General features: G+C 47.0%; 1 protein-coding gene, 1 long non-coding RNA gene and 3 pseudogenes across 5 annotated transcripts; 3 read left to right on the forward strand and 2 right to left on the reverse strand.

Moving 5' to 3' along the window:
* Window positions 1-493: 493 nt before the first annotated feature.
* LOC125530796 (syn-copalyl diphosphate synthase, chloroplastic-like) lies at window positions 494-7,118 on the forward strand. The gene is made up of 12 exons (XM_048695197.2): window positions 494-805; window positions 906-1,089; window positions 3,905-4,125; window positions 4,246-4,366; window positions 4,902-5,014; window positions 5,250-5,488; window positions 5,601-5,716; window positions 5,851-5,949; window positions 6,051-6,224; window positions 6,394-6,481; window positions 6,587-6,793; window positions 6,900-7,118. Exons 1-12 carry the CDS (start codon window positions 511-513, stop codon window positions 7,116-7,118), a joined length of 2,076 nt encoding a protein of 691 aa, XP_048551154.2. The 5' UTR covers window positions 494-510.
* On the reverse strand, window positions 4,865-10,556 carry LOC125530797 (uncharacterized). Of its 3 annotated transcripts, none has more exons than XR_015617631.1 (7): window positions 9,595-10,555; window positions 7,066-7,148; window positions 6,751-6,856; window positions 6,563-6,611; window positions 6,351-6,479; window positions 5,348-5,503; window positions 4,865-4,997 (listed from the first exon to the last, which is right to left on the reverse strand). It is a non-coding gene; the product is annotated as an uncharacterized LOC125530797 (long non-coding RNA). The 3 variants fall into 3 exon arrangements; XR_007292998.2 differs by having other exon boundaries at window positions 4,890-5,027; window positions 9,951-10,556; XR_015617630.1 differs by having other exon boundaries at window positions 4,890-5,027.
* A 1,795-nt stretch (window positions 10,557-12,351) lies between these two features.
* LOC147987360 (uncharacterized) lies at window positions 12,352-13,660 on the reverse strand (annotated as a pseudogene).
* A 55-nt stretch (window positions 13,661-13,715) lies between these two features.
* Window positions 13,716-15,001, forward strand: LOC125538280 (pentatricopeptide repeat-containing protein At2g22410, mitochondrial-like; annotated as a pseudogene).
* LOC147987361 (pentatricopeptide repeat-containing protein At2g34400 pseudogene) lies at window positions 14,629-16,100 on the forward strand (annotated as a pseudogene). Its single transcript, XR_015615285.1, has 2 exons — window positions 14,629-14,878; window positions 14,992-16,100. The product of XR_015615285.1 is annotated as a pentatricopeptide repeat-containing protein At2g34400 pseudogene (transcript).
* The last annotated feature ends 3,395 nt before the right edge of the window (window positions 16,101-19,495 follow it).

Genomic DNA, 19,495 nt, shown 5'->3' on the forward strand with positions numbered 1-19,495 from the left:
AATGCATGCCTAACTTGAGCGCTGCCGTAACAACTGTACTTAGTGTTTTTGGCTCATGTTCGAGAAAAGTAAATGTTTGGATTGAAGCTTTTGTTGCCTCCCAAAATGAATAAATTCCTTCCTTGAATCGTGTCTCCTATCCACCTAAGGTTTGGCATGTTGCTGATCTAGAGGTTTGCCGGCCTGATAATTTTTCATACTCCATCTAATAGCGATAATGTGCTCGAGCCAATAATTTAAAAGTGCATATCAATTTCATATGACTTGGATGACATGCCTGATGTCTAGGGCTCGCGCTAAGTAGGAAATACCCATCATATCCGGAGGCAAAAACACGTGAATGGGAAGTTGATGAATACAGACAACACACGGTGAGCCTATACATATTAATTAACTAACTTTGAGTGGAATAATCACTGCTGCCCACAAGCTGATCACAAATGTACATATACTATATTGAACCCTGATCAAAACCCAATATCGATCTTCCTGAAGGATGAACCAAGCAAGATGAAACAGATGATCAATGCCATAAGGACGGCACTGGGGTCATTGGGTGATGATGAGACGTCAACCAATGTTTCAGCCTACGACACGGCATTGGTCGCCCTTGTCAAGAACCTTGACGGAGATGAGAAACCGCAATTCCCCTCATGCATCAACTGGATTTTACAAAATCAACTACCAGATGGCTCGTGGGGTGACCCTGCTTTGTTTATGGTCCAAGATCGGATGATCAGCACCCTGGCATGTGTAGTGGCAGTGAAGTCTTGGAACATTGACAGCGATGACTTGTGTGACAAAGGTAAATCAATCGCTGGGTTGTTTGTTTTGATCAAACTTTGTATGCTTAACTACTGGGTTTCTTCAAGTGTCTAATGTAGAAAGAACCATTTATGTTGTAGGTGTGTTATTTATCCAAGAAAACATGAGCAGGTTGGTAGAACAAGAACAGGACTGGATGCCATGTGGCTTTGAGATTAAGTTCCCAGCTATCCTAGAGAAGGCGAAGGACCTGGATCTGGACATCCCTTATAATCACCCTGCTCTAGAAGAGATACATGCCAAGAGAAATCTAAAGCTCTCTAAGTATGCATATCTATATAAACCTGGATTTATACATTGAATTGAATGGTCTATGCATAATTAAGCATCATCTGACTTGAGGTCTGTGAATGATCTATGCATAATTTTTTTGCGAGAAAAATTTTCAATCTATTCATCAATCATGATAGTACAGAGAACACTAGAGATAATAAAAATTAGAACCAGGTCAATGGACCACCTAGCGACGACTACGAGCAGTGGAGCGAGCCTAAGGCGCACGCCCGTCCTCGCCCCTCCCTCAATGGAGCTGGGCAAAACTTGTTCTAGTAGACAATCGAGAAATCATCGTGCTATGGCCGCAAAGTACTAGTGCACCAGAGCAGCAACCATCGCCGATGAGGAGAGTTTTAGATCAGACAAATCAAACCTATAACCACACGAATGAAGACAAACAAAAGCTGGATCCAAATAGATCCACCCAAGAACAGCACCGATCGAATCCTAAGAGATCCAACGGAGACACACCTCCGCAAATCCTCCGACAATGCTATTCACACCATCGGGGCGGGGATAGGATGTAGTAGACATTATTCCTACCGAGGGATGTCGCCACCGCCACACAACCCCATCCAAGACGCTGAACCTAACAAAAACGAGTATGGTCTATGCATAATTAAGCATCATCTGACTAGATTTATTCACTTGATGACAAATTACCTCCCCGTATTATATTAAGTCATCATAACCGTCCATTGTTTGGGTATTGTGGACAATTTATCTCTGGGTATTTTTCGTAAGGACAATATAGTCCAGGATTTGAGGATAATCTCTGCCGCAAAAGATATTCCTCCGGCGGAAAAAGAGAGAAATCTCTCGGCATTCCCCATGGACAGGAAACACATCGTGTCTTTGTAAAGATTGAAAACACTTTTGTTTTCTGTAGGTAAACAAATTACCCATGAAAATCAGTATGTCGTAGAGAATCAGTTAATTATAGCAATAATCCTAGTAATTACATAATGGGCCGATAGAATTAGGCTGCACACATCACGCTTTACCGTACCCCACCCCGTTCGTACGTCTCCCGCGCCTGGGCCACTTACCGTGTTATCTCTCCTACTTAAAAAGAATATAAAGTTGTGACGTCCACCCCGTTGCTCATCCAACCTTTAGTACGTTCCCCTATTCTTCTCTTTGTTTTGATTTTTTCCCTCATATTTGGTACGTTTCTACCATTTTTTTTACTGAAAATCGCCTTATATGCAACACCTTTTGTTGACTTACCAACTAAAAACAATTGTTTTCTTTGCTAAGTGAATAAATACTTATCAAAATAACCCTAGAATTTATTTGGGTAGGTAAATCAAGGGCATTATTTTCTAAAACAAATCATGGGCATTATTTTAGGACGCCGATAACTGCCACACGTGTGGCATATACGACAATGCGTCCACACACTGTGTGTGGTGTGAGCAGGAGGCAGCCCATACGGGCTGTGTGTGGGCGGACATTAGAATTGCCCACACGTGTGGGCGTGGCTACTTCGTGCCACACGCCCAACAAATACTACTCATCTTCACTCCGTGCGTGTGGCACGAAGCAAAAATGCCCACACGTCCTGACACAGCTACGTTAGGTACCCCGCGGGATGACGATTTAGTTGTCATCCTGGTTGGCAGATGTAGTCATCCGGGATGGCAAGTGTAGTTGTAAAAGTATGACAACTCTATCTGTTTTGGTTAACTATAGTTGCCATGTCTAATTTATGGTAATTGCCGCGCGTAATCAAACCGTAGTTGCCGTGTGTGATTAACTACTTGTCACATATGGTCAAAACAGTAGTTGCCATGTGTGTTTACCTAGTTGCCACGTGTGGTCCAACCATAATTGCCATGTATTGTTAATCATAGTTGCCATGTGTGTTTATCTGGTTGCCACGTACGCGCAACTGCAGTTGCCGTGTAGCAAAGAATCACAGTTGCCATGTGTGTGTACCGAGTTGCCACGTTCGCGTAACTGCAGTTGCCATGTAGCAAAGAATCATAGTTGTCATGTGTGTGTACCGAGTTGCCACGTTCGCGTAACTGCAGTTGCCATCAACAAGGTAGTAGTGTTGTGTGGGCGAAAAGCAGTTCGCCCACATGCGCATGACCTAGTTGGTGGCTGTGTGGGCGAAAAGCAGTTCACCTACACAATGCAGCTGGCAAACAGCGTGGTGCGGGCGTTTGGGCAAACTCTCCAACGCCCACACACCAGCCTCGTCCTACGTGGCATACCAAATCCACCTTTTCGTGTCAAGATTCGTGCAAAAGACAATGAACGACGATCCAGGCGTGTGGGCGAATTGGGTAACGCCCACACATGTGGGTGTTAGTGTTTTCGTTATTTTATTGTTTGGTAAACACTTATTTACACAATCACGTTAATATGGACAGGTACATAATGGGCAATGTAGTACAATATTTATACCTCGTTGCAACACACGAGCAATCATCTAGTTCCATATAATTTTTCGGGTGTTGTATTCCAATTTGTTAGCAATGCATGGAGTTTCCTTTACAAGGCCGTTCGAATTATAATGTGTACCACATAGATCGTTATTTGGGTATGTTTAGATATGGAAGCTAAGCTGAACAAATATCAATCTGCCAAAACTAATCTCTCTTTTCTTTTTCATCTGTCAAATTTTCCCATAGAAGCTTTGATTTCCTGCTAGTATTTTTTTTAAAGGAGGATGACCCCCGGTCTCTACCTTTGAGAGATGCATGCAGCCACTTCCCTGCCATTATTTTCTGGATGGCCTGTATTTTATGGTCCCCATGGTAATAACTAATAACCTATCTGACTTAAATTGTAGGATACCTCTGGATGTGCTACATAACATACCAACGACCCTACTTTACAGTGTGGAAGGAATGGTAGACTTGCAATTGGACTGGGAAAAGCTACTCAAGTTGCGGTGTCTGGATGGCTCACTCCATTCCTCGCCTGCTGCAACAGCTGCTGCCCTCGGTTACACCGGCGACATAGAATGCCTTGCGTTCCTAGACAGGCTCGTAAAAAATTTTGATGGGGGAGGTAATTAAAATCACTAATTCTTGTAGAACCAACACGAATGCACATTTAGGTAGGATGTAAGAGTCTCTTGCAATTGTTAATAAGTACTCCCTTATTAACCAATGAAATTTCCCTTTTCAGTGCCTTGTATGCACTCCTTGGATATTTTTGAGCAGTTATGGGTGGTTGATCGGCTGATGCGTCTAGGGATATCTAGCCATTTCACAAGTGAAATTGAGCAGTGCCTAGATTTTATTTACAGGTAACACAAATTTAATTTGGAATACCTAAAATACATTTACTCAAGAGCCTCGACTTAACAACCACTCCGGCACATAAAAAATAATTTAGTTTATTCAAACCATTAGAGTATCATCATATTCCATTATAAATATATTTCATATATAAATCTTGTTTACACACATATTCATAAGGAAACAGTAGTCAAAGTAGCATGACGTGGATTGCTAAAGCATAAATGAATTTATATTTTGAACAAAGGGAATGCATTTTGAAACGCATTGCCCCGATGTTAAGTGTAAGAATTAAACATTGTCATATTCATGACTATTATCAGCTTATTACTCATGCCTATATGTAGCACAATATTTTAGAACTTATATTATGAATATATTATTAATAATCTAGTTGTACGATTTTCACGAAACAAATCTAAATATTCATTGTATTCTTAATAGAAAACTTTTGTTTTCATAAAGACTATCAATCTACTATACTTTGATGAGCGTTTGTGTAACACCTGTTTGAGAGGAGCTACATATATACACTCTGAACAGGCGTTGGACTCAAAAGGGACTGGCTCATAACAGGCACTGCCCTACCCCGGATATTGATGACACCGCCATGGGTTTCCGTCTCCTCCGTCAGCATGGCTACGATGTCACTCCATGTAAATAATACTCCTTCAGTGCGAAAATAATTATTGGAGAAATAGATAAAAATAGATGTATCTAGAACTAAAATACTTTCAGATACATTCATTTCTTCAACAAGTATTTCCGAACGGAAGAGTACATACTATTGCCGTACATCCTAATGTAGATACCGGAGTAGTAGCGCTTTTGCATGCATGACTAGTATCTTGTGCTGGATAGATTTTGACTAACGTGCATCTAAAAATTCAGGCGTATTTAAGCACTTTGAGGACAGGAAGCATGGCAAGTTCTTCTGCTTCCCATTGGAGACCAACAACGCATCTGTCACCCCAATGTACAACACTTACCGTGCTTCTCAGTTCATGTTCCCAGGTGACGATGATGTCCTGTCACGAGCCGGGCGCTATTGCCGTACATTCCTCCAAGAAAGACAAGCCTCGAACAAATTGCATGACAAGTGGATCATCACCAAGGACCTGCCGGGCGAGGTATTATGTGGCAACCTATTCAAGTCAATAATATATGAGTCAATCCAGAGATATGTTTTGCTGGATTTTTGCATGATGATCTTTTTGGTGCCTTGTACTTCCCAAAAAACAGGTCGAGTACGCACTGAACTTCCCCTGGAAAACAAGTTTGCCACGAATCGAAACAAGGATGTATCTGGATCAGTATGGAGGCAGCACGGACGTTTGGATTGCCAACGTCCTCTACAGGTAATAACAATTAATCCTATGTGAGCTAGCATGTGAAACTAGACCAATTCTTAATTTCGTCATTCGAAACAATAGAAATTTCTGGTAGCCATATATTTGTCACACCCTTTGGTTCTGGCAAAATTAACTTTCAGAATGAATCTTGTGAGCAACGACCTGTACCTTGAATTGGCAAAAGCAGATTTCAGAGAATATCAAAGACTCTTCCGACTTGAGTGGAATGGCCTCAGAAAGTAAGTCACGGAAATTTTTGCAGGCTCTGTCCTCAGGTTCGATTAATTAGCGCTCCTACCATATCACGCCTAGATTCTAGCTTACTCGAGAGTATGTGCAGGTGGTATTTCAGGAACCATCTGCAGAGGTATGGTGGGACGCCAAAGAGCGCGCTCATGGCTTACTTCTTAGCTTCAGCAAACATCTTTGAATCTGACCGAGCAGCAGAGCGTCTAGCATGGGCTCGTACGTGGGTGCTTGCCGAGGCAGTGACCTCTCGCTTGCGACATACTGGGTATGAATGCAGCTTCATTATTTCCCCTCTACGGAATCTAGTTTAGTGATGATCAATTTAAAGTTTTCTTAGCAAGGGGATATCCCCTGATTTCCATCAAGAAGCCAAAAAAATAGAGGTTCGTACCTGCCGGACTGATCAAAATAACATGTGTGCGCATGCATTGCAGGGGGAAAAAGGACTCAACAAAGAATCTTGAAGAGCTTATCGACCTTGTTTCATTCGACAATGACTCTTCCAGCAGTCTTCGTGATGCTGTAAAATTCATCAAACCACTCCAGTTAGATATAGCTGTCTATAAGATGCTGAATTTTGTTACCAGATATGAAACATCGAACCTCTATTTTCTTTGGCAACTGCAGTGGAAGCAGTGGCTCATGGCATGGACTGCAAAGGAGAGCCATGGATCAATTGAAGGAGATACAGCTGTGTTGTTGGTTCGAACAGTCGAGATATGCTCAGGAAGGCATGTTTCAGCCGAGCCAAAGCTGAACCTTTGGGAGTATTCCCAGCTCGAACAGCTCACCTCTTCCATCTGCCGCAAGCTTGACACAAGAGTTCTTGCTCAGGTGCGTATGTACATGCATTTGTATGTCCGGAATACATGTGTGTCCGTTTGAGTTGTATGTGATCTGTCAAACCATAACCAAATACTGTTCAATGATAAAAAAACAGAATGGGGAAAATATGGAGAATACAGAGGACTTGGACTGGCAAGTGGACATGGAGATGCAAGAACTATCTTGGAGAATTCATCAGGGTTGCCATGGCATCAACAGAGACACCAAGCAGACATTTCTCCACGTGGTGAAAAGCTTCTACTACTCGGCTCATTGCTCACCTGAAACAGTTGATAGCCACATAGCAAAGGTCGTCTTCCAGGATGTGATTTAAGAGGATTCCCCTGCTGTCCTATTTATGTCCCTGTTATTGCAAGAAATAAATTTGTGCATGTGAAAAGAAATGAGGCCCACTTGGAATTTCGATCAGAATAGGGCATTTCCAGATTCTCTCGGCTGAACTTTGCTTTTTAGAGTTTGGCTTATAAAAGCATCTCTAGCAAATGCCCTAGAAGTTAATTTTGTTTTGAGGGATTAAAGCCTAGCTAGCAGATCCCTCAGATCTATTAACCCCTAAAAAATAAATAGCTTTTCATCCCCCAAAGCCGCAGCTTCTCAGTATAGTCGGCCACCCATGCATTGTTCCTCTCGGCGCGTCAGTGTCGCCCCTGCCGTTGCCCCCATCCAGACCCCTGCGCCGAAACTGTTCCACGCGGCCATCCCGCAGCCCCGCTGCCCTCTTCCGCCTTCTCGTCGCTCGCCGGTGCCAAAATCAGTTTTTTCACCGCCGACGAGCCCGTCGTCCTGTAGCTCTGCCTGATGGCCGCAGAGGTCCGTTTTTGCCCCGAACCGAGCCAGCTGACCTTGGAGATGGCGTAAGAAGGTCCACCTCAACTCCTAGACAGTCGACGGCATCGGAACCGGCGAAGAACACCACGACCGCCGCCCCGTAGCCTCCTCGCGTCCGTCGCCTCCACGCCCGGGAATCGCCTCTGTGGACTGCTAGCCAGCGGCGTAGTGTTAGAAGTATAAACGTGTTAGTTAGAGATAAGGAGAGATAAGAGATATATTTGGTAACAATGACTTGCCTTGTACTCCCATCCTCTCCCCACATTGTACTCTACCCTACAAGGATCAGATCAATACAACACAATACAACAGAAATGTTTAGCCATCCTACAATTCTACATGGTATTCAGTGGTGGAGCTACATCAGGGAAACTGGGCGGGGCAGTAAAAGGAAGCCCATTAGTTTTGCCCTCAAGGCCCAGTATACTCTCAGTCCTCCACTGTATTTGCTGTGGGCTGGGCGGGCCATGGCCTGTTTTGGTAACACGTAGCTCCGCCATTGATGGTATTATAGCGGTTAGTCCAACGGGGCTGATTCTAGGTTTCTCCATCACTTCCACAGTGTGCCGTCCCAGGGGAGATTAATCTCTAGCCTCTGGGCACGACATCCGGTCAATCAAAGATTGGATCGGTTCTAGATCAAACTCCATAGGCTTCCAGTTTTTGAGTTTTCAGATCCATCCACTAGATTGGTTCAATTAGCCACCAAATAATTTTGATTGACCCCATTGTTTGGCGAAGGAAATCCAGCAAAAATCATGCTTTGAATGGCAGCGAGACACCGACGACTTGCAGCGGACGACTTCAAGGAGCGCACACTTCAATGGTCAGCATCAACAACAGCTACGGAAGGGGAAGACGATGGATCTGCTAAGATGCGAAAAAGGGAAGCCATGTCCCCAAGGATCCACATGCTCCGAAGCAGCGAAGCTTGAAATGCTCGGTACTCAAAGGCTGCCGGGAGCTAAGAGCTCTCCCATGACAGCTTGGACAGGAGGCAATTAGCTTGAAGTCGCTCTATTTAAGAGGAACAAGGTGCTTGAGCATGTTGGAGGACCTCCCATTCCTCTCTCAGATGCTTGTAGTCACTGGATGTGACGTCCTCGAGAGGGTCTCAACCTTCTTAAACTAAGAGAGCTCCGTGTATCAGGTTCTCCAAACTTAAACTTAAACTTGAAGTATGGTGAGGGGTTGCGTTTGCAGCAGCTCTGGCTGGATGCAGGACATCTCTGCCCTGTGGGTACCAGGGCTTCAAGTCCAAGAGCGGCACAGGACATATCTACATGTGGCCTAGAGAGTTAGAAGACACCTAATTACTAGATGGCAATGGAGAGGTACAAGTATTGAATAGACATTTAATTTTCTTATTTGGTCTGCGTCCTGCCTTGTTTTTTTTTAAAACAAAGGCTCAAGAAGAGCCCGGCTTTGAATTAACAAAGCCATCAACCGGTCAGGATTATAAACTCGGAACCAGCACAAGAAAGAAAAGAAAACGACAAGATACAAAGGCGCTGGAAAGCAGCTCACAAGCCTCCTACACACCAAGCTAAAAAGATCATCAGGGAGAAGCACCGCTCGACGATGAAGAGGTCCTCAACGTGATCAGAACACCGTGGAAGAAGTAGAATGCCCGCACTGGATCAACACGTCCAGCGACGAAGCAGGACACGCTATCACCTAATCGCCAGCAGCCCCGACCCAACACATCCGCCTAGCTCCAATGTCAAAGAAGGCCCCTGCCTCCTCGCCTGGCTCGAATGGCGCCGCACCGTTGACAAGAGAGCAGTTCACCCTAGAACCTGGGAGATAGTTGCCGGTAGGCTGCATCTGAAAAGAAACCAAGCTCGCCCAACAAGTCACGAACAGATCACCAGGAGCAGGGCATCGCCAAATCCCACATATTGGTCACGAAAAAGGAAGAGTTGCCGGAATGGACGAAGACGAGCTTTGCTAGAACTCACAAGACATTGAGAACCGAAGTGCGGGTACCGGAAAGCTCTCAAGGTGCGCTGAGAGGGGCCGCCGTAGGAGGGGAACCCGATCCCCTCTCGCCCAGGAGGAACCACGGGCCAGGCAGGGCACCCCGCAACAGACCGGAGAGCTCCCAAAATAGTCACTTAGGAAGTCGCCGTCGTCGTGGGAGGTCAGCTACCGCCGCCGCTGCACACGAAACATATCTCCGAGAAACCCCACGCCCACCTAGCTCCCAAAAACGGCGCCTTCAGGAAGGGCGCGACGCCAAGGGCGCCGCCGCCGCCCAACAACGTTGAGGATTTCTCCTGGGAGGCAAGGAGGGGGAGGGGACAGAGGAACATACCCAGGCGGCGCCTCCAAGGAGGGGAGCGGCGCCCGCGGGCGTCGCCGCCGTCGAGACCAGCAAGGCCGGCATGAGATTTCTCCCGGTCTTCACGTCCCCGCCAACCACTCCCCAACAACACGAGAACCGGCGCCCACGACGAAGCAAACCAGATCGGGCCGTGGCATGGCTCATCCAGAGACAGAGGATGTAGGGGCGGCCAGATCTGGTGCCGCAAACAACCAAGGTTGCCGGCCCGCCCTGGCTCACGTCCTCCGGTTCGCCCGCTCTCCCCACGGCCGAGGTCGCCGGTCCACGCCCGCGCCACCGCCTGTCGATGGCCGGTGACGCCACTCCAACTAGGGCCGCCGCCCCGGAGCACGCAGCCCCCTGCAGCAGATGCAGAGTAGCGAAGGCCCCGCCGCCACCTTCCTTGGCTGCGCCCCGGGCTTGCCCGGGGGCAGCCTCAGGCGGCGGCGAGGGGGGGGGGGGGGAGGGAGGGGGGCGGCGGCGGGGCTAGGGTTTGGAGCCCCCGAGTCGCCCTAGAGGGGGCGACGCGAGGGGAGGGGAGGGCTCGAAGGAAGTACTACTTCTGCGTCCTGCCTTGTTCAATCGTGCATCTAGTGCTCTGCTCTGCCTATGTTCACCATTTTCTAACATAACTAACATTTCATGTGCCTCAGGTTGATATTAAATTTGTCTAACTTCTATTACTAGCATAAGCATGTGGACAGCATGTCTTTGATAAATTTGGCAGGGAACATGGAAACAAGGCCAAGAGTGAGACCTTACCGTTACACATCAGAATTAGATGGCCGCTCCATCAAATAGATTGCAAGTAAAATCATGGTTCGCCAGCTCTATTTTGTCTGCCTTGACAACAACACTTAGTTGAAGGGGTGCAAAGCTCCGATCAGGACCATAGAAATGAGGAAAGTAGTTACGACCATCAGTTGCCTCATAAATCAAGCCATCTGCAATCTACGATACACATGAATAGTAAATTGTACATGTAATGTCTTCGCATCAATAGGTGGCAATTTATGCATGTGTCCTAACACCCGAATAGATAATAAGTATACTAAAACATAGTAAAATATAAATTTTAAGATAGATAATTAGACATACAAAAATTTGGGAATTTCCTCGATAGCTACAATAAGATGATAGGAGAAGAAATAAAATGGATGTTTAAAAATCAATACCTTAGTAGGGTCAGCTTGTAGCAGGTATAGATCATTTTGCCCACGGAAATAATTCTTTAGCGTCATCTTCACCTACACCAAGTCAAGGAAGGATGAATGCATATGATTCATATCTTCTGAAAAAAGAAAAGACTCTAGATCAAGTCATACCAACGAAAGAACAGGGATGATATGCACAATTTAAAATTTGATATAGTCTCCTGAAACAGGCATAACATTGATTCAAAGTAGAAGTCAGTGCCCAACTTAACATGTTGCAGTTCAAGAAAGTGAATGGGAATGTGTATCATGTGAATAAGTAAAAACGTCTCAAAACTAGTGTAGTAAGAGCATATTGCAGAGTATGCGCATAAACATGTTTGTCCCTTTTCACGAAAACACAGCCTAAGAGCGCATCATTTTCGATTTTAATTTCTGAATAGAAGAAATTTGCTGAATTTGATTTTCTTTTGGTATAATATGTTGTAATATGAGTGTTCTTTTCAATAGCATTGATCTACATCTCGTTCCATGAATCATTCTTCAATAGCTTGCTCGGTAGTACCAACCTAAATAAACTGAAAGATTCAACCAGAAGTAACAGACGTTTAGTATTTGATTACTGGGAATAATCAGAGCAACGAAATCCATGGCCATGCCCTACGTCCAAATCAAGCAATACAGGGAGAAATCTACTGACAAATCAGACAGAATCTGACAAACCGAGAGATCTGGAGGGAGGGCGGTACCTGACCGTGGAAGCAGCCGGTGGAAGCAACCGGTGGAGCGGTCGAGGTCGCCCCGGCGGTGCGCTGAAGCTCCGCCCAATCATCCACTCGCTGAGGTGTACACAAACGCTGGCGGCGGCGGCAGCGCCATCGCGGTGGCAATCTAAGAACTGTGCTGTCAAAAGTGCAATGAGCTTGGTAAACCACAAGTGGGCCGTAAGGCCAACTCCACCGCGCGACCCTAAACGGACGTCCGTTTTGTCCGGATTCTGTCCGTTTGGGTAGCGATTTGGGGTCGTATTCGGGCGTGTCCTGGGATGCAGTGGCCGTGCGCCCACCGCGCGGACGCATCCTTTTACCCTATCCTGTCCGTCAGGGCTAAAAATGTCCAAATTTTCATCAAAACTAGTTTACAACCCAAATATTTGTCTGAAAATTAAAATAGTTTTACAACCCAATTAAAATTGTCTTTAATAAAATATTTTTACAACCAAATCGAAATTGTCTTGACTAAACATAAAATTGACCAATACATCTATTGGTTGCCAATGTGATCCCCACGTGCTCAATCAAGTCATTTTGAAGATTCAAATGAGAGTGCCAATCACGCATCTCACGATGGAATTGAGCAAACTGTTCAAATGTGGCCGGGTCTTGGTGCAGGGGCTCAATATTTTCACCTTGATAGTCAAATCCTTGGTCGAAGATACTCTCATCACGCTCGTCCTCGACGATCATGTTGTGCATGATCACACAAGCAGTCATCACCTCCCAAAGCTTCCTTTCATCCCATGACAGTGCAGGGTTTCGAACCCCACCGGGATTGAAGCACACCAAAAGCACGTTTCACATCCTTTCTAACACTCTCTTGCATTTGGGCAAATCTCTTTCTCTTCTCACCTTGGGGTTTCGATATTGTCTTCACAAAAGTTGACCACTGAGAATATATACCATCTGCTAGATAGTATCCCTTGTTGTAATGGTGGCCATTGATCTCAAAGTTGACAGGTGGGGAGTGGCCTTCTGCAAGCCTCGCGAAGACTGGAGAACACTGCAGCACGTTGATATCATTGTGAGAACCTGCCATGCCGAAGAAAGAATGCCATATCCAAAGATACTGTGATGCCACCGCTTCTAATATGACAGTGCACGCCTTGACATGCCCTTTGTACTGGCCCTGCCAAGCAAATGGACAGTTCTTCCACTCCCAGTGCATACAATCTATGCTGCCAAGCATGCCTGGAAAGCCTCTAGCTGCGTTGGTCGCCAACAATCTCTCTGTATCAGCGGCAGTTGGCTGCCTCAAGTACTATGGGCCAAACACCTCGATCACAGCCTGGCTAAACTTGTACATTGACATCAGACATGTTGTCTCACTCATACGCACATACTCATCCACCAGATCGCCTGGAATTCCATATGCAAGCATGCGGATGGCCGCGGTGCATTTCTGGTAAGAGGAGAATCCAAGTTTGCCAAGGGCATCCGTCTTGCACTCGAAGTATGGGTCATGAGCAACCACTCCCTCTCGGATACGATTGAACACATGCCTTGCCATTCGAAAACGGCGACGGAATTTATCCGGCTTGAGGAGCGGGGTGTTGGCAAAGTAATCGGCATAGAGCAAGGCGTGCCCTCTCTCCCTGTTGCGGTTTAGGTTGGGAGCACGGCCAGGGAGTGACCCCCTGTACCGAGGAAGCTGTCGTTGAATGTGGTCGTGAACGACCAGTGCAGCCACCACAATATCTTCATCATCCGACGACGAATCGTCCGATGAACAAAGAAAGTGATGGAAGAAAAACTCGTCTCCATTGTCCATATCTTTGTGGGCAAAATGCCGAACACCTTGCGGGCGTGGTAGTGAAGAGGCCGCGATGATCACCTTGACGCAGCAGGGGTGGTTGCCGGCCGGCTACTGGCCGCTGTGTAGCTCTCGTCGGGAGCTGCCGAGGACGCCGTGCTGCGTCGCCGGCGGTCCTGTCCCCTCTGCGGCCGGCAAAGACGTCGACGGCCAAACCTCCGATCGACGGCCAAAACTACGGCCACAGTGCGGCGTGGTGGCGGCCATGTCGAGAAGTGGTTTGATAGGGACGGCTGGAGGCTGCGCGGTGAGGAGGCGGCCGGAGAATAGCGGTGGCGCCGGCGGCGGGGCGAGGCGAGAGAGAGAGGGTGGAAGCGTTGGGAGCGGAGGGACTGCTAGTGTCCCTGATAGGCGGGCCAGGGGGGACAAGGGCGTGCGTCCAAGCCGTCCGCGTGCATCCGTTTCACCCCAAACCGAGCGCAAGTTTAGACTAGAAATGGGTCGAAAACGGACGAAATCTGGACATTTGTTCGTTTGAGGCCGTGCGCTGGGCTGTGCTATTCGTCCGTTTTACCCCAAACGGATGGGGCGAACAGGATAGGGTCGCGCGGTGGAGTTGGAACGTCACCGGCGATGCCCACGGCTTCCTCCGCGGCCGCGCCGTCGTTCTCCTCCGCCATCCCCTGCTCAACTCCCACCCCGCTCCCACCGCCTTCTCCTTCAACGACGCCCTGCGCTTCTTCGCCGCCTCCACCTCTCCCTCCTAATGCTCTGCTCCGCGCTTCGCCCTCTGCCCCGGTGCCTACACTCTCCCTTTTATTCTCCTGGCCGCAGCCCGGTGCCCCTTCACAGTCTTCAGAAGCTGGGGCTGCAGAGCCACGACCACACTGTCCATTCCCTCGTCACCATGTACTCCAACCTCGGCTGTCCCCGCGCCGATCGCAAGGTGTTTGACGGAATTCCCCAACGGGACATTGTCTCTTGGAACTCCATCATAAAAGCGTAGTATGAGCGGGCTTGGATGACAGTATTGTTCTGTGCAATGGTTGCCGAGCGTGCAGTGTTGGTAGGTGGTTGGAGGACTAGGTGAAATGTGCGGGCATTGAGGTGTGGGGTTGCTCGTTGGCTCAGCTATCGTTGGGATGTATGAGAAGTGCGGAGAGATGGCGGAGTCTCGGAGAGTGTTCGATAGCATCACCGACTAGATACCGTCGCTTGGAATGCTATGATCACCGGGTATGCATCGATAGACCCACTTAGGTTCTCATTTCGAAATACTGTCTGATGAATGTAAGTACTTTTATCTTATGTGGCCTGATCATTTGTGTATGGTGTGTATGATGATGCAGGTACGTATAACGTCATGTCAAAGGAAGCCATTTCCTTGTTTCACAGCATGCAACAAGCAGGGGCGCGTCCAGATAAGATAACCCTGGTTGGGCTGCTCTCGGTCTATGCTGCAGTTGGAGCTCTGGAGCTAGGCACTGAACTCGACAGCTATGCCTCGAAAAGAGGCCTGTACAGCAATGTATACATTGGGACTGCTTTGGTGGATATGGACTTGGAAGTGTGGAAATCTCACCAGAGCCATACAAGTGTTTGGGAAATTGCCGTGCAAGAATGAAGCCTCATGGAACACCTTGATTTGTGGTCTCGCCTTTACTGGGCGAGGCCATGAAGCTATTCGGCAGTTTGAACTGATGAGAAATGAGGAAGGGCTCCGGCCAGATGAGATCACTTTCATAGGAGTACTTTTTGCTTGTCTGCAACTCTGCATGCAGGGTTACTGAAAGACGGTTAGCGTTGGTTCAATTCCCTGACAACTGAGTTCCAAATCTTTCCCAAGGTCGAGCACTACTCCTGCATGGTTGATTTATTGGTACGTGCCGGACATTTAGAAGAAGCATGCGATTTCATTGAGAAGATCCCTGGTAAGGCAGATGCGGTGATGTTGAGGGTTTTGCTCGCCACTTGTCGGAAATGTATAAATGTTGAGGTTGGCGCTAGGGTCATCAACAGGATAATGCTGCTGGAGCCCCCAAACACGTGGAACTACGTGGTTTCATCCAAGATATATGCAATCTCAGATAGATTGGAATTGGATGACCCTGCATGGATGAGAGCGCTGATAAGAGAGAGGGGTGTGAGCAAAGTTCCAGGTTGCAGCTGGATCGAGGTTAGGGGCAGAGTTCTTGAATTCTATGCAGGGGATGAACCACAACATGGTGTGGAGGATATGTATCAACTCCTCAACATGCTTGTTGATGAGCTAAGACTGGACGATGGTCCAAATCTTGATCTGGTTTAACACAAAACCAGATGCAGTTCAACTTCAGTATTGTAGTCTTACTGAAATTTGTTTTCTGGATTGGTATTCATGTCAAGAAGGCTTCCATGTGTGAAAGAAAGTAGGTGATTGTTGTTTTTTCTCAGAGCAGCGTGCTAAGTCATCTGCAAAGATTGGATGCTTGAGTTGTGTCTATTAAAATACCTAATTCAGTTGTAGCTATTAGCTACCCTTGAAACTTTCAACAATTCGGCAATGGGCTCAGTTAATTTTGCAAGCTGTCAGAAATGCTAGATTACCGTGAATATGGGAAAACCGTACTTTCTAAAGAGTATCATATAAATTTTCATTATATCATTTCCTGGCTGAACATATTCAGGACTCTAGTCTAAAAGGAAAATGAATTGGCACCTGCCTAATGTTGGAGTTTTTAGAAAAATAGCATCTCTGGAGTGGAGATGGGATCCAGAGGAGCTACGTCCATTCCAAGTCAGCATTAGTGTAGGTTTTTTGGGGGTAAATTCTTATGGGTTACTGTTTATTTTCCTCCTAATTCTCCGTGTCGATTGTAAATTTATCTTTTATAGTTGTTGCAGAGGTCAGAGCTGGGACTCAAGATGGCAACAGGGACAAAACCTGTTGGGTTTTGCTTGCCCGTCCTCGTCCCCGTGACAAAAATCCAAGCATGTCCCTATCCCCATCCCCATACAGGGGGCAGTTTTTTGCCCATCCCTGCCTCGTCGGGTTTTTCGTACCCGCAGGGAACCCGTCTCCGCAAGGGATATAAGCAAAAACAGTTTCATCTTTTAAAGTTGTTGCTAGTATAATCTTGAATCGGTGACTATGAACAATCAATTTTTTCAAGAATGGATCAATACAAAACACTATCATTAAAATACTTCGAGGGACTGACGAAAGAATTAAGGTATAATTTTGGGCTATATCCTACACTATATGTTCATTTCCCACTAACAGTCCTGTACGAGTATCTTGTACTGCAGAACAGTACGTCCATACCATTTTCCACTGTATGGCTAACAATTTCTAGAGATCTATAGACTCATCCTAGCGGCAAGCCCTGCGCTTGCTCAATCAGTTCCCGTCCTCATTCATGCCACCGCTGGGGGCCGAAGGCGGCGCTGGGCCCCTCGGCAGCATGGTGAGTAGGAGCGGCGCGTACTTGTCGTCTATCGCCTGGTCCTTCACATCGCCGGCCGGCCGCAGCGGACGCATGACAGAGGCTTCTCGCAGGCTGACGACCAGGAGAATCAGCACGAGGCATGTGGCCACGCGGCTGCTTCGGGCGCTCGAAGAAAAAGCCATTGTTTTGCTGGTGGCGACGATGAGAGGATCGATGCAGGCGACTTAGCAGTGAACTGAGGCCTGAGCAACGAGAGATCTTTCTTGGAGAAGAAAGGGAGATGGTCTGTTTTTTGTGTTTGTCTGTGTTGGGTGTGGAGCTATTTATAGTGATGGGAGCCGGAGGTGAGTGTTGGGTGGAAAGGGGTCAAAGAGGGAGGCCGAGGTGGAAGGAAGGGGCTGGGAATGTTCTCAGAACAGAGGATGCCTCTGCTTCTTTTGCTCTGGTCCTTTTGTGTCCATCTGTGGGGTGTGGAGCTATTTATAGTGATGGGGTTTGAGGTGAGTGTTGGGTGGAAGGGGTCAAGCGAGGTGGAAGTGGCCCGGAATCTTCCCATGATCTAATCAGTTCTTTCTGTTGACCTGGCTGTAGAACAGAGGAAGACTCAGCTTCTTCTGCTCTGGTGGAAATTTGGACTTGAGAGCAGGGGGCTGCCTTCATTTGAGCCGGCGCCAACGTGGAAAAGATGGGTTGTTCTACAGTGGGATCCATATAAACTTGTGCAAGTAGCTGTTTATGTTTTGGTGGAGGATATGTATCAACTCCTCGACATGCTTGTTGAGATGAGACTGGAGAGATATGCTCCAAATCTTGATCTGGTTTTTTACACACAAAGACAGATGCCGATCAACTCTAGTATTGCAGCCTTACTGAAATCTGCTTTCTGGATTGGAGAAAGAAGATCTAAGAGGGACCTATGGAGAATGTGGTATTCATGTCATGGAGGCTGTCATGCGTGAAGAAAGGAGGAGGCTGTTGTTTTTTCTCACATATCATGATCGAACCAGGTATATTTTGAATTGCATATCAACCGAGATATTTGAATTACGGTGGCATGCTTTCTTGCTTAGTAATGTGCAAAGATTGGCTGCTTCAGCTTCTGGCTGAGCATAAGGGCTCTGGCCTAAAAGAAAAATGAATTGGCACCTGCCTAATGTTGGAATGTTGGGGATAATAAGATTCCAGGTGAAGTGGAGTTGGGATCCAGAAGAGCTACGTTCGCTCCAAGTTAGCGTTCTAGTACTCCTCTGATCCATATTAACTGTCACTGATTTAGTACAACTTTACATTGATCGGGAGTACTAGAATTTTCTTTTGGGTAAATTCTTGAGTTAAGAATGGCGGAGTTACTTTTTTCCCCTTGATATTCTGTGTAGACTGTGAACTTATCTTTGGAGGTTGTTGCAGAGGCCAGGAGCTGGATATTCTTACTGTGAGATCATCTTGCATTGATGACTATGAACAATCAATTCTTCAAAGAATGGATCACGACAGAACTCTTTCAATCAAAAAATACTTCAAAGGATAAAAGAAAGAATGAAGGTATAATTTTGGGGTATATCCTAAGTAGTATCCTACGCTAACAATCCTGTACAAGTATTTTGTACTGCAAAACAGACCAAACCATCAACAGCTGAGCCTGAGCGTACGTATGCCTAACGATTTCTCTTCTAAGGATCGATCCATCCATCCTAGTGGAAAACCCTGCGGTTGCTTCATCAGTTCCTGGCCTCGTTCGTGCCACCGCTCGGGGCTGACGGCGGAGTCGGGGCCCTCGGCAGCATGGCGAGCAGAAGCGGCGCGTACTTGCCGACGACCGCCTGGTCCTTCACCTCGCTGGACACGTCGCCGGCCGGCGGGAGCGGACGCGCGGCGGAGGCTCCTCTCATGCTGACAAGCAGGAGAACAAGCACGAGGCATGTGGCCACGCGGCTGCTTCGGGCGCTGGAAGAAGAAGAAGAAGAAGCCATTAATTGTTTCGCCAGCGTCGGCGGGAGACGATCGATGGAGGGAACTTGCAGTGAGCTGACGCCTGAGCTGCTGAACAACGAGAGATGTTTCTTGGAGAAGAAAGGGAGGGAGATGGTCTGCTTCTTGTGTTTATCTGTGCTCTGCGTTGGGTGTGGAGCTGCTCATATATACTCCCTCTGTAAACTAATATAAGAGCATTTAGATTACTACTTTAGTGATCTAAAAGCTCTTATATTAGTTTACCAAGGGAGTAGTAATATAGTGATGGGAGTTTGAGGTGAGTGCTGGGTGGAAGGGGTCTAGTCAAACGGGGAGGCTGAGGTGGAAGAAGCCCGGAATGTTCTCATCACTCCTTTGTGTGTTGACTTGGTCAGAGAACAGAGGACTCTGCTTCTTCTGCTCCAGTGGAAATTTAGACCCGAAAGTTGAGAGCAGGGGTGCGTTCATTTCAGCG

This window comes from Triticum urartu, chromosome 2A (assembly GCF_056163025.1).
Source record: "Triticum urartu cultivar PI428250 chromosome 2A, HENAU_Tu73, whole genome shotgun sequence".
In the NCBI taxonomy this organism is placed as follows: Eukaryota; Viridiplantae; Streptophyta; class Magnoliopsida; order Poales; family Poaceae; genus Triticum; species Triticum urartu.

What these genes read in the sequence shown, in the direction of transcription:
- LOC125530796 (XM_048695197.2), top strand. Translation starts at nt 511, where the DNA reads ATGAAACAGATGATCAATGCCATAAGGACGGCACTGGGGTCATTGGGT. An exon ending in AGAAATCTAAAGCTCTCTAA is followed by an intron (nt 1,090 to 3,904) that starts GTATGCATATCT and finishes CTTAAATTGTAG; the next exon opens with GATACCTCTGGATGTGCTAC. An exon ending in GAGTGGAATGGCCTCAGAAA is followed by an intron (nt 5,950 to 6,050) that starts GTAAGTCACGGA and finishes GAGTATGTGCAG; the next exon opens with GTGGTATTTCAGGAACCATC.